The sequence below is a fragment of the Diadema antillarum genome, unplaced genomic scaffold (assembly GCF_040938485.1).
Source record: "Diadema antillarum isolate AM-2024a unplaced genomic scaffold, OU_Dant_1.0 seq00001203_RagTag, whole genome shotgun sequence".
NCBI classification, from domain to species: Eukaryota; Metazoa; Echinodermata; class Echinoidea; order Diadematoida; family Diadematidae; genus Diadema; species Diadema antillarum.
In genome coordinates this window covers 22,440-35,160 of record NW_027271996.1, presented here as the reverse complement: position 1 = coordinate 35,160, position 12,721 = coordinate 22,440, and the positions used below count along the sequence as shown (strand labels likewise).

General features: G+C 40.1%; 1 protein-coding gene across 1 annotated transcript in view; it reads left to right on the top strand.

Moving 5' to 3' along the window:
* The first annotated feature begins 874 nt into the window (after positions 1-874).
* The window catches only part of LOC139744679 (WD repeat and FYVE domain-containing protein 2-like), a 29,759-nt gene continuing 17,912 nt past the window's right edge, over positions 875-12,721 (top strand). The window contains exons 1-2 of the mRNA XM_071655103.1: positions 875-1,877; positions 7,897-7,964. Of these exons, the coding sequence (XP_071511204.1) occupies positions 1,735-1,877; positions 7,897-7,964 (211 nt within the window). The 5' untranslated portion in view covers positions 875-1,734. The remainder of the gene's footprint in view (positions 1,878-7,896; positions 7,965-12,721) is intronic.

Genomic DNA, 12,721 nt, shown 5'->3' with positions numbered 1-12,721 from the left:
TCCTTCTTCTTCGTTATTTTTTTCGTTTTTTGCGCCCCCTAGGAGTGGCGCCCGGGGCACGTGCCCCCCTTGCCCCCCCCCCCCCCCTAGATACGCCACTGTACACATTACATAAATGCCGATATTCCACAAGTCCATAATGATTAAAGGGTGTGTACAGTTTTGGTCGAGGTGAGGATTTAGCTTTTAACATTTTGCGAGATATTCAGAAACCACTCTGTGAGATGTCAAAGAGCATGCAATTCTAAAGGGTATCAAAAGTTTATTTGACGAAAATCAGTTTTGAAATGGCTGAGATATCCAAAAACAAGGTGAAACAAAGACATCATAATAAAGTTGTGGCATGTCGCCTTTTATTATTATCACTTTTTTTGGATATCTCAGCCATTTCAAAACCAATTTTCATCAAATAAACGTTGAATCCTTCTTAAAATTACATGCTCTTTCATATTTCATAAGAGGTTTCTCATTATCTCACTTAGAAATGTTCAAAACATGAATCCCTTACCTCAACCAGTACTGTACAGTCCCTTTAAGAGATATGATTATTGCTGCCATCTCTGGAAGTAGATCATTGTCCTTTTTTTTTTTTTATTCGATTACTTTTTGGCATGCCGGTATCAGAATCATGATTATTTCTACCTTGTACCTTGAACCTGGAAAAGGCATCACGAAAAGTTCGGCCAAGTGAGCGCATTGGCGTATCGGCGGTGCGCTTCCCTGCATTCAACGTAGAGGACCTTTTGTAACCTCTGAACCAATGTGTTGTTTTCAAATGACGTCATGGTCATGAGCCTCCTCTACTCAGGCCCCTTGCATGCAACCAGAATAGGACGGGGAGACTGTGAACTTGTGGAGGCCTGACTGCACTCTACTGGCGTGTGAATTTGGCTTTGTGATGGATGTTTGCAGTTCATGTAACTTATGACTGTTCGTGTATCCTTTTTACGGTTGGTTTGTACCTGCCATTCGGTGGTACGAGTCAAGATACGAACTTACGTGCTGTAAATTTACGGACTTATCCCATCACACAGCTGAACACAGTTCGACTGTGGTCAAAAGTTGACAGAATCGGCCACTTGGACTGGTCACTAACGTTAGATTCTAAAGCCTCTGCTGAACGTCAACGTTAGACTCTTAAAGAGGGGACGCCTACCGTGTAAGTTTGTGAATTGTATCGACAATCGTATGTATGGAATGCCCTGAAGTGCTGAACAAATACCGTAGCAGTCATAACAGAACTCGGACTACGGTACGGTAGTTCTTGTCTAACTCAACTCATGAACTGTAGTGTTAGGCCTAAGTCTGAATGAATCTAACTGCGACCAGCCCCAACGCTAAAGACAAGTGTAAAGCTCACTGTGTACGAGGAGCGCCCCAAGGTTGAGTCTGAAGCTGAATCTTGCTTCCCCGCGCCCGAGGTTACTCCCCTCGACCAGTGCATGCAGGACCAGTCAATCAGTTGTTCGACCTGTCGCGGATGGACGACGGCTTCGAGCCTTTAGACATCTTTGCCTAGCACATTTTAACATCGTCTCTGTGCTTCTTCAAAGTCAACCCCAAAACTGGAACAGATAAAAACTACTGCAAGCAGTGACAAGGGACTAAGCAGGAGTCTAGTTCCTACGACAAGTACGGCCAAGTACCTCCTTGGTACAACAGAGCAAAGCTAACTTTAACTAGAACTTAGAAGCGTCGCTAGTGAAGCAACAGACAGAGACTTTCGAGGCCGTAATGATGGCGGCAGAAGATCGTCCGAGAAGACTGAAAACTAGGAAGCCCGTTCTAATGAACAAGTTGGAAGGCTGCGGAGGACGAGTGAACAACGCTGTCATTATCCCCAAGGAAGATGGTGTGATAAGTATTAGTGAGGATAGGTGAGTCTTATTGGTTTCCATAGCAAATAGATCTACTTCCCATTTGTCTCTGGATAAGATTCAGAATTCTGTCTAAATTTGCTTTGTTGAATAGCATATTAAGGCTAAATTGATTTTAGCTGCACCAGTTACTCTGAACTTGCTTGTACACTAATGTTTTTCAAACATGTCATAGATCAGTCCGGGACGGTGAAACCCGCTCATGAGGCCTGCTACCCCGTACAAGCACTCCTCCGCCTCACGAGGCCTCCGGAGAGCCTCATGACGCCCCCAGGGAGAGAGACTGATGAAGATCCCTGTTCACTTTTTATTCATCTCACATCTGACATACAAATTGTATAAATTGTCGCAACTTTGCATGGTGATTTTTTGTTACACACACATGTCCACTATCCATGATGAAAAGAAGAAAAAATTCTGTGTGTTTTTTTTTTACAACAATCGAGTTTTAATCAACTGATGCACAGCGACCCATTGAAACACGGGTGCCAGTGGGTTCGCTCAATGCAAGGCTGCTGCCGCACCTAGCGGCCTGATCCGATTAGATATTTTCGGTGCTTTTTTCTGCGGCTCTCACCTCTACAAAAATTTGTAACGAGAAAAATAAAATCAGTACTAACCTGATCCTGTGCATATTATTCCAAATTACTATTCCACACTGATAGAGTAGGTGGGTACTCCAGTTTGTCAGCAAACTGATCACTTTGTAGGTATGACGGGTTCACTTTCTTCGTCAATTCCGCCGTCCGCTAACCTTTGGGCGCTTATTCTGGAATCCCGCGACGCGACGTCACATCACATCACGCATCCAGCACATACAGACAGTGCGCAAGCTCGTTCTGAAAATGGATATCTCAAGGGACAAACTTGCATCAGGTTTCAGCTGCATAATTATATGCACTCGGGTCATGTTCTGTCCATCCAAGGGTTTTTTAGCTCACCTGAGCCTTCGTGAGCTATTGCGATCGCTCTTCGTCCGGCGTCCGTCGTGCGTCGTGCGTCGTGCGTCGTGCGTCGTGCGTCGTGCGTAAACTTTTTACATTTTCATCTTCTTCTTCAGAACCCCATGACCGATTTTCACCAAACTTGGCAGGTAGCATCCCTAGGGGGATAGGATCTCAATTTGTTCAAATGGGCACCATGGCCCACCTGGGGGCCCCGGGGGGGGGGGGGGGGGGGGGCAAACCCCCTAAAATTAAGGAATCTTTAAAAATCTTCTTCTCTAAAACCAGAAGTGATAGGGCTTAGTTAATACTATGAGTTAGTACATTGATGACTGTAGTTTCAAGTTTGTTCATGGGGGAATCAGGGGTGCCCCCCTTGGGACCCAGGGGAGGGGGGTTTGGAGGGGTCCTAATGGGGCCTAAATTGTACATTTTCATCTTCACTTTGAGATCCCCATGTCTGATTTTCACCAAACTTGGTAGGTAGCATCCCTAGGGGGATAGGATCTCAATTTACCTCAAGTGGGCACCATGGCCCACCTGGGGGCCCCCAGGGGTCCCCAAACCCCCTAAAATTAAGGAATCTTTAAAAATCTTCTCTAGAACCAGAAGTGATAGGGCTTAGATAATACTATGAGTTAGTACATTGATGACTGTAGTTTCAAGTTTGTTCATGGGATTGGTGGAATCAGGGGTACCCCCCCCCCCTTGGGACCCAGGAGAGGGGAGTGGGAGGGGTCCTAATGGGGCCTAAATTGTACATTTTCATCTTCACTTTGAGATCCCCATGTCTGATTTTCACCAAACTTAGCAGGTAGCATCCCTAGGGGGACAGCATCTCAATTACTTCAAATGGGCACCATGTCCCTCTTGGGGGCCCCTAGAGGCCCCTCTTCCCCCCCCCCCCCACACACACACATTAAGGAATATTTAAAATCTTCTACTCTAGAACAAGAAATGATAAAGCAAAGTTAATAACATGAGTTTGTACATTGATGACTTTAGTTCCAAGTTTGTTTATTGCAGATCCAGGGCTGCCTGCCCTCCCCCCCCCCCCCCCCCCACTCGCTGGAGTTGAGGGGAGGGGGGGGTCCATATGCAGACCTAAGTTTTCAATGTTCTCAGGTAAGAATGTGCAAGAATGCATGGAAGGTGAAATTGCGATACTCAGGTGAGCGCATGACCCCCGGGTCTCTTGTTTTTATGCCTCCGCCACGAAGTGGTGCCGGAGGCATTATGTTTTCGGGTTGTCCGTCCGTCCGTCCTTCCGTCCGTCCGTCCGTCCTTCCGTCCGTCCGTCCGTCCTTCCGTCCGTCCGTCCGTCCTTCCGTCCTTCCGTCCGTCCGTAATGAATTTTGTGGACAAGGTAACTATCAAAACCTGTTGAGGTATCCTAATGAAACTTGGCATGTATGTGTATTAGGGGGTGAAGTTGTGCCTATCAACTTTTGGGTGCACATGCTCAAGGTCAAAGGTCAAAAGGTCAAGGTCAAATACATAAAATTTCACTTTTTCCTTCATATCTACTGAATGCCTGAAAATATTTTCTTGAAACTTAGTGTATACATGTATTACCCAATTAAGATTCTCTGGTGAAAGTTTGGGTCATGAGGTCAAAGGTCAAAGGTCAAAAGGTCAGGGTCAAATACATCAAATTTCACTATTTCCACCATATCTATTGAATGCCTAAAGATATTTTCTTGAAACTTAGTGTATACATGTATTACCCAATTGATATTCTCTGGTGAAAGTTTGGGTCATGAGGTCAAAGGTCAAAGGTCAAAAGGTAAGGGTCAAATACATAAAATTTCACTATTTCCACCATATCTATTGAATGTCTGAAGATATTTTCTTGAAACTTAGTGTATACATGTATTACCCAATTAAGATTCTCTGGTGAAAGTTTGGGTCATGAAGTCAAAGGTCAAAGGTCAAAAGGTCAAGTAAAAATATTAAAACTTCTTTTTTTTCTCCGTACCTTGGAAAATTGTTCAAGGTATCTTCATGGAACATAGTATATACATGTACTGACTGGAAGTGATTATCTAGAGAATGTAGAGTTCATGGGGTCAAAGGTCAGGGGTCAAAGGTCAAGTGCAACACTTCAAAATTTTACTATTTCCCTCATATTTATGCAATGCCAGCAGGTTTTTTTTTTTTTTTTTTTTACGCTTGGTGTATGCATGTGTAACCTAATAGACATTTTCTGGAAAAAAAAATTTTTCTTCTTTTTTTGCCTCAAAGGTCAAAAGGTCAAAGATCAAGTGAAAGTGCTGAATTAACTTTTTCCTCCATATCTCGGAAGTGGCTAAAGTTATCTTGAAACTTAGTACATATTATGCGTGTTCTACCTGAAAGTGATTATCTTTTGAATTTTAGGGTCAAGGGCCAGATGAAAATGGTAACAATTTACTATTCAATTCAGAAATTGCACGTTTTCTCCACACCTGTACCTTGAAAATTACTCAATGCCTAAATGTATGAATGGGGCAAAGTCAAGTTAAAGTCCTTAAATCCCTAGATACATGCTCTCCTATTCATCCAATTAAACCTAGGTCAAGGAAGGTGAACATTCAACACATTTGTGACAAACTTGTCATTTCAATATTTTGCCAATTTTGTGAAAATGTAATCACACATTGTCCACATGTACTATCTAGACCTATTGGGAAAATCATGCATTATGGCGGAGGCATACCAGTCGCCAGAGCGACATTTCTAGTTTAAATTATTTCTTTGCTTTCCATCATGTGAACAGCACATTTAAACCTGGCAGTAGCGAATTATGACTCATGTGACCACAAATCAGCAAAATGTAGGACTTTTTTTAGTTTGATTCTATGAAAAAAAACAGAAGAAAAAAGCAGCAACAAGAGAAAAGCAGATGAAAACTGCATTGAATCGCATGGGAACTGACAACCGACAGTGACAATGCTCAGGCACTGAGGAATCCAGCAGTGCATCTGTGACAGGGCTCTGCAGCGTGTGCAAAAGTTTTTAGTGATTTCGATAACTGATTGCAACTGATTGACAAATTGCCCTACTTTAGGTGCAGTCAGACTGGCAAAAGATCGAGATCTTTAAGATTTCGAAGTTTTGCCAGTGTGACCGCAAACTTCCTGCGAAACTTCCCGCGAAACTTCTCGATTTGTTTGCGGGCGGCGTCTTCGAAGCGCAAGGCCATTGTCATGTACAGATGTGCATTGTTACGTCACAATCACTAGCCATCGGACGGCGCACTCTTTCTTGCGCGGGTACCAATGGCCCAAACTTCGCGATCTTAAACTTCTCGATCTTTTGCCAGTCTGACCGCGCCTATTGACATATAATGATATTTTACGTCGATGTAAGCTTGTAGGGCAATTTGTCAATCAGTTGCAATCAAAACATCTCTACAGAAGAATTTCATGAATTTGGAGTTTTAGTGATGCTCTCTTTTGTCAAAGCACACTGGGTATCACCTAAAGTTTAATAAGTGCATAAACTTCTTGGCGCTGCCAAACATGACTTCAAAGGAGAGCAGACTTTCTTTCTCCTTCTAAAATACCTCCTTGGAATAACACTGAGGCAAACTCTTGCACTTGCTTAAATCGTTCAGAGGTGCTGAAAGCCACCATACCCTGATAGTTCATGTGCATGATTTCCTAAAATTTGCATCCTTCAATGTTAGATGACAAAGATTGAATTACTTTCCAAAGGCCTGAGTGACATTACACTGTATCTACTGCAATTCAGAGCTAGGATACATGAGAATATTTTCAATTTGTTAATATTTTATATCTAAATATCAACAAGTGTGTGTGTGTGTGTTTTTAATATAATCATAATTGTGTACATGGCTTCTTCAAGAAACCCTGCAAATTTGAATATTTATGATAGCAAGGAATTTTCATTTCAGTTCTGTGAAGAGTGGCCCACATCAGTGTTATCGGTAGTCACCATGAATACTGATTAGATCTAGACTTCAATCTATTTTTACAAATTGCACTTTTGGGCTTTCTAGTGTATGGTACAACTGTGCGTACAACTACTTGTGCAACCATGACACCGAGTTAGGTATTATGGCATGTCTGGCACGTGCACCAAGGCAGAAGAATGTATACCTTCATATAACATTCTAGTTCATAAAAAAAGTTATGCTTGGTATTTTTTGTTTTGGCGTATACCCGTATATGTACATGAACAGCTATTCGCATTTACAAATTTTATAGTAAAGCAAAGTACAGTGTATTACCATGAAGGCTTTGTTTAGAGTTCTAAACAAACAAAATGTCTGATGATATGATAATGTTCATTTAGTGTTTCTTATTTTCGACCAATTTCACACAGGTTTTTTTTTTTTTTTTTTTTTTTTTTTTTTGATATCCACTGCTTTAACACCACTTTTATTATTGAAGACAATATGAAGTTGTAGCATACATTGTAGTTGCGCTTTGGCAGTGCAGTGCCCAAAGGGCATCATGTAAGGTTTTCACTGACATTAAACTGGTCATTTATTTGTGAGTTTTGTCAATGGGTGTTTAGAATTCTGTGGATTATTTCTTGTGTTATTTTTTTTTTAACAAGACATTAGATTTTTAACGTAGGATGAGAGTTACAATGTAGATGTACAGTTGCCAGTGGTATTTTGTCAGACATTTGCAGATCTCCCAACCATTCTGACTTGGGAGGAAAGAATCTGAATTTTGACCATTTCCAGCTCTTGTTTCATGAGGAGTTTCCTATTTTCCTTGACAATTTGCTCTTTCTTTCTTACTGCTGAGACAAATCATCCCTATTTTTCAGTCAGAAAGGTTGGGAGGTCTGCAATCATGTCTACCACATGATATTATTGTCCAGTATTGTCTGCGATGTAAGATGTACATCAATAGCAAGTCCCAATGACTTTGCGAAAAATTAGACTTGATGAATACAATGTATATGGTTTATACAGTAGTAGTGCGGAATGCAAGTCTTTATAACATTATGATACCATTTATTTTATAGGCAATTCCTTGACATTGTGATTGATCAATGTGTGCCTTGTCCTTAATGCCCGATTTCAACCCAAATGGTGATTTGTGTCTTTTTAACAGAACAATTCGAGTGTGGCTCAAGAGGGACTCTGGCATGTATTGGCCAAGCATCTGCCACTCACTACCGAGTAAGTTTACATTCTTTACAGTAATTGTGAGTGATGAAACTTAGGGCCTTTTCACACGTATCGTGTTGCTTAATTAGAAACTTAATCTGAAACTTGTTTCTAATTAAGTTTCAAAATAACCGCTCGTTCACACGCAGGAAGACACTTCGCGGATTCTACAGTTTTGAGTTTCAGAGCGAGGAGGGGAGGCGTGGCTTCTTTCCAAGTTCCCATCAATCACTCTGGTAGCCTGTGTAGTAGTGCAGGTTTTCTCCGGAAGTGGTTGAAGGGTCACGTACTGTAAAAGTGGTTTCTTTCGCGGTGGTTTTATTTTCGCGCTGGTTTTATTTTCGCGCTTTGAGGTTAAACCGCAAATTTAACATCACGCGAAAATGTTTTGAACTCGCCGCTTGTTACAACGCTATTGCGCACATGCACACACGAAGATTCCGCGCATTGAGTATATTGATGGTCAACGCACACACAGCGATACCGCTCAATGTAGGTACAAGCATGTTATAAAGTACTCGAGAGACGGGATTTCAGGTAAGCCTTTAATTTCTATTTGATAAATAAAAGAATAATTGGATCAAAGTTTTGGTTTTCATGTGCAAAATAAAACAGTTATTGCCCACTGTGAATTCACAGATTTTGCTGTCTGCAAATTTAAACACACGCGAAAAATCGGCACCGAATGGAAACCGCGAAAGAAACCACTTTTACAGTAAGCTCCGCGCCAAAAAACTTAATTTGAGGTCAATCACGTTCAGACGCTACTTTCGTAAAGCTGTTTTGGCAAAACTTAATTCAGAAACACCTCCAGACCATGTTTTGAAACTTAATTGTAATTAAGTGTCAAAACACCCTTAGATGCGATCCCAGTTTCCATTCACATGGCAAATTTGCTTCATTAGAAAATTGATTTGCCATTGCTTAATTAGAAAATTAATTCAAATTCAGCAAATTTGGTACTCTAGATGTTTTTTACTTTACTTTACTGTTACTGCTGTTACAAAATTTTGATGTATATTGTATAACAAAAGAAAAACGACTGGTCCCAAGGACTTTGTTATAATGGGAGTACACTGTAATCGTATGCTGCTGGTATAATTTACTATTTAGGTGATACGCTTTTAGCGTATCACCTATTGTGATTGTCAAAATCTGTCTTTTTTCTTATTCTTCTTTCTTTCTGCCACATTTTGTGTCGTCAATATCTCAAGAATGACATTACGGAGTAACATGACATTTTCAGTCAACATGTCTCATGACAATATCTAGCCACAATAAGGTTTTCATGACAGTAACGTCTCTATGACGTCATCTAGGCGCCATTTTGTGATTTTCGGACCATGTTACATGATCGATCATAACTTCATAACTAAAGGTCATTTCTGTATCATTTTTTGTGGACATAAAGTTCAGGTCACGCTCTATCTTTCTTTCTCTGATGCTAATTACCTAGCACGTCATCTAGGACGCGTAAGCGCGCGTCAAACTTTTAAAAGGCTCAAAACAACTTTCCAATGGGAAATCTCGAAGTTTCAGACAATTTTAAGCATTTCAAACAATTTTGCGCGTGCGCGTCCGTCCGCGCATTTTCGCGCGCACAGCACGTCAGTAACATGAAAATGCACTTTTTTTGACTGATTTGGATTCCTGATACTTTGAGGACCAATATCCATTGATTTCTGATCGATTCTGACAAATAACAAAGCAATGCACTGGCGTCAAAGTTGAAATTTCGCGTGCGCATCTATGTGCAAATATAGTGAAAAAACATGTCTTCATTAATTTCGCCATAGCTCTTTAAAACGTCAGGTGACCCTATGTTTTTATTGCATATTACAAAAGCATATAAATTGGACATAACGTTTCAAGTATCATTATTTCCATGAATAAATTATGACGTCATCATATTGTCATCTGAAATCAAAAAAGTGGAATTAATTTTTTTAAGGTACTGTTTTTGACATTCATTTGCTCGTATCTCTGTTGTTTAAGCTCAATATTATCCCAAATTCAGATATGTTGTACTTTGAACATTTGCCTTTTAAGTCCATGTCATGCTTTTGATATTTGATGACGTCATCATACCTTAAATTGTGATTAAAGGTAAAGACGCAAAATCGGACAAGTTTACGTGTATTGTCTATGGGAGGTGATTTTTTTTTAAACCATGCATTGACTTAACAACGTTTAAGCACCTTTATCTCAGCTGATTTTGCTTCATTTCCTCTGAAACTTTAGTATGTTGTAGCTGAAACGATAAGCTGCAGTAATCATGCATTTTATTCTTTGAAATCTTCTCATCAGATTGACAATTTTGCAATTTAAAACTGAAAATGAAAATGGAATGTGGACAAAACGATTCCTCATGTATCTTTCACATACATAAGTTTACGTTCCCCATATTTTCTCGTCGAGACGTATGGCCGAGTGGATAAAGTCGACGTCTCAGAGACGTGAGGTTGCGGGTTCGAACACCACAAGATCACGAAACAAAATACTTAGCTATTTTACTTTTTTTTTCTTCAATTTTGTATTACATATTCGTCCATGTAGAAATCACGTTCGCATATAAACGCACCTATACACACACACAGACACACACACACGCCATATCCCTCTTTTTTGTGTGTTGGAGACCACATTGCTTCAACTGCAGCAAAATTTTACAGGTTGACTCTGTCAAACCGATCATAGTATGTAATGACGACGACTGAGGTGTTGAACTCTGAACAATTGTCTTTCAAGACGATGTCATTGTTTTGTAATTTGATGACGTCATTACACTGAAAATTGTGATTAAAGGCAAGGTATCAAAACCAGCCGATTATAGGTTTTATGTCTGCGGGACGTATTTTCCCCAAGTTGCCAGAAATGGCATAGCGACCTCAGTCGTTACAAGGCCGCTTTTCCGTCTAGCAATGCAATAGATGTTCACACGGCCACGTTACTGTAGTTGAGTGGGCATTGACTTTCCCCCTGTTATATCTATACATTGTTTTTTTTTTTTGTCTTACCATTTCCGTGGATGACCCGTGGCCGAGTGGTTACAGAAACGGTTTCGCATGCACGCTCAATATAACTTCAAGGTGCCTACAGCACATTCTTTTCTTTGTCGATCACAGATGACTGTCATCTGATGACCACAAGTGTATCACCTAACTCGTCCTCAATGTGACGAGTTTTCATGTCTCGTTTTGTATAGATAATGCACAGAGCAGGCACTGATGGTAGTATGTTTGCCTATACACTATTGTCCAAACCAAAATGTAGAAGTGTGTATGCACAGGTCTGCCTTACTTTCTGTGCAGTTGAACATTCATACAAGTACATTTTGTTGTACATGTACCTAGATGCTGATTGATAACAGGTAGGGTCCCATTCATGGTAACTTCAGTGTGAACAGTGAGTCTTTCAGTACAATGTAATTACCTCACACAAGCAGGGAAGTGGGTTTGTATCACCTTTAAAAAGGAAAGCAAGAGCTATAAAACAGAGAACTTTGTATCACATCAATTCAGCATCACTAACCTTCAGACATCAAACCTTGTTATGACTTGTACTGTACCCTTTGGTTTTGTAACCTCTTAACAGCCAGTATAGTAACTGCGAACCACAGGGCATCAGTATCACATCAATTCAGCATCACTAACCTTCAGACATCAAACCTTGTTATGACTTGTACTGTACCCTTTGGTTTTGTAACCTCTTAACAGCCAGTATAGTAACTGCGAACCACAGGGCATCAGTGTGTATGAGAGTGTTAGTGATAAGAACCAGAGGAAATGAGAAACCACTGACTTAGTACGGTACCCCCAAATACTATTGATTGTTTGTAAAATGTGATATTCTTTTTGAGAGCAGAGAAAGTGTAAGTGAAAGAAGTTTATTTCAGGCAATACATTAAATGTCCTAATCAGTTTTTTAGCTACACATATTCTGCTCCAGTTTCCTGTAATGAATGGTATATTAGAGTGAAATCAAATTGACATAATGGTCGAGGTTTTTTTTTTACAATCAGACCTGAAATAGGTTAGCTGTAAATGATGCTTCAAAGTTTCACATGAATGTCCTTTCTTTTTTGTGATAATCAACAAGAGAAACAGTCATCCTGTGCATTTACTTTTTGTTATTGATGCACAGTGGCCTAGCAGTGTTACTGCTTAAAGGGGAAAGGGTATTAGTTTGCTTCATTATTGACCAGAAACTTCAATTTGAAACCAATATTGAGAGAGTTGTGAGTTCATGGCGTACATGTATCACCTCTGATAAATTCGATGAGTTGTTTGACTACTAATCATGCTGTAAAAGACATATAAAGCTGAAAAATTCTTGAACTTCATTATCTGAGGCCAATGTGGAAATAGCAACAATTCTGTTTGTCTGGGTCAATGTTTCTCTTTCCTCTACCAAGTCAACTCAAACTCTTGTAATTGCTCACAACGAGGTCACAAAACCAATTTTGTATCATTTTGTTTTCAAATCATAATTTTGTGAGTGTCTGTGAGATTGTAGATGTCTATGAGTGGATTGAAACTCACTCCTGGCAGCATAAAAGTACGGAATACATGGTTTTAATTACTGCAGAAAATTTCATGGGTTTCACTTTCTCTTTGTAATCTGTGGCAATAAAATTCAACAACTACAAGCACATCTATGTATTTCACACACAAACACAAACACAAAAAAACAAAATTTATTCTTCATTTTGCTTTGCCACAAATCATGTGACTTTTCATTAGACTTATTTGCCAGACAGACTTGTTACT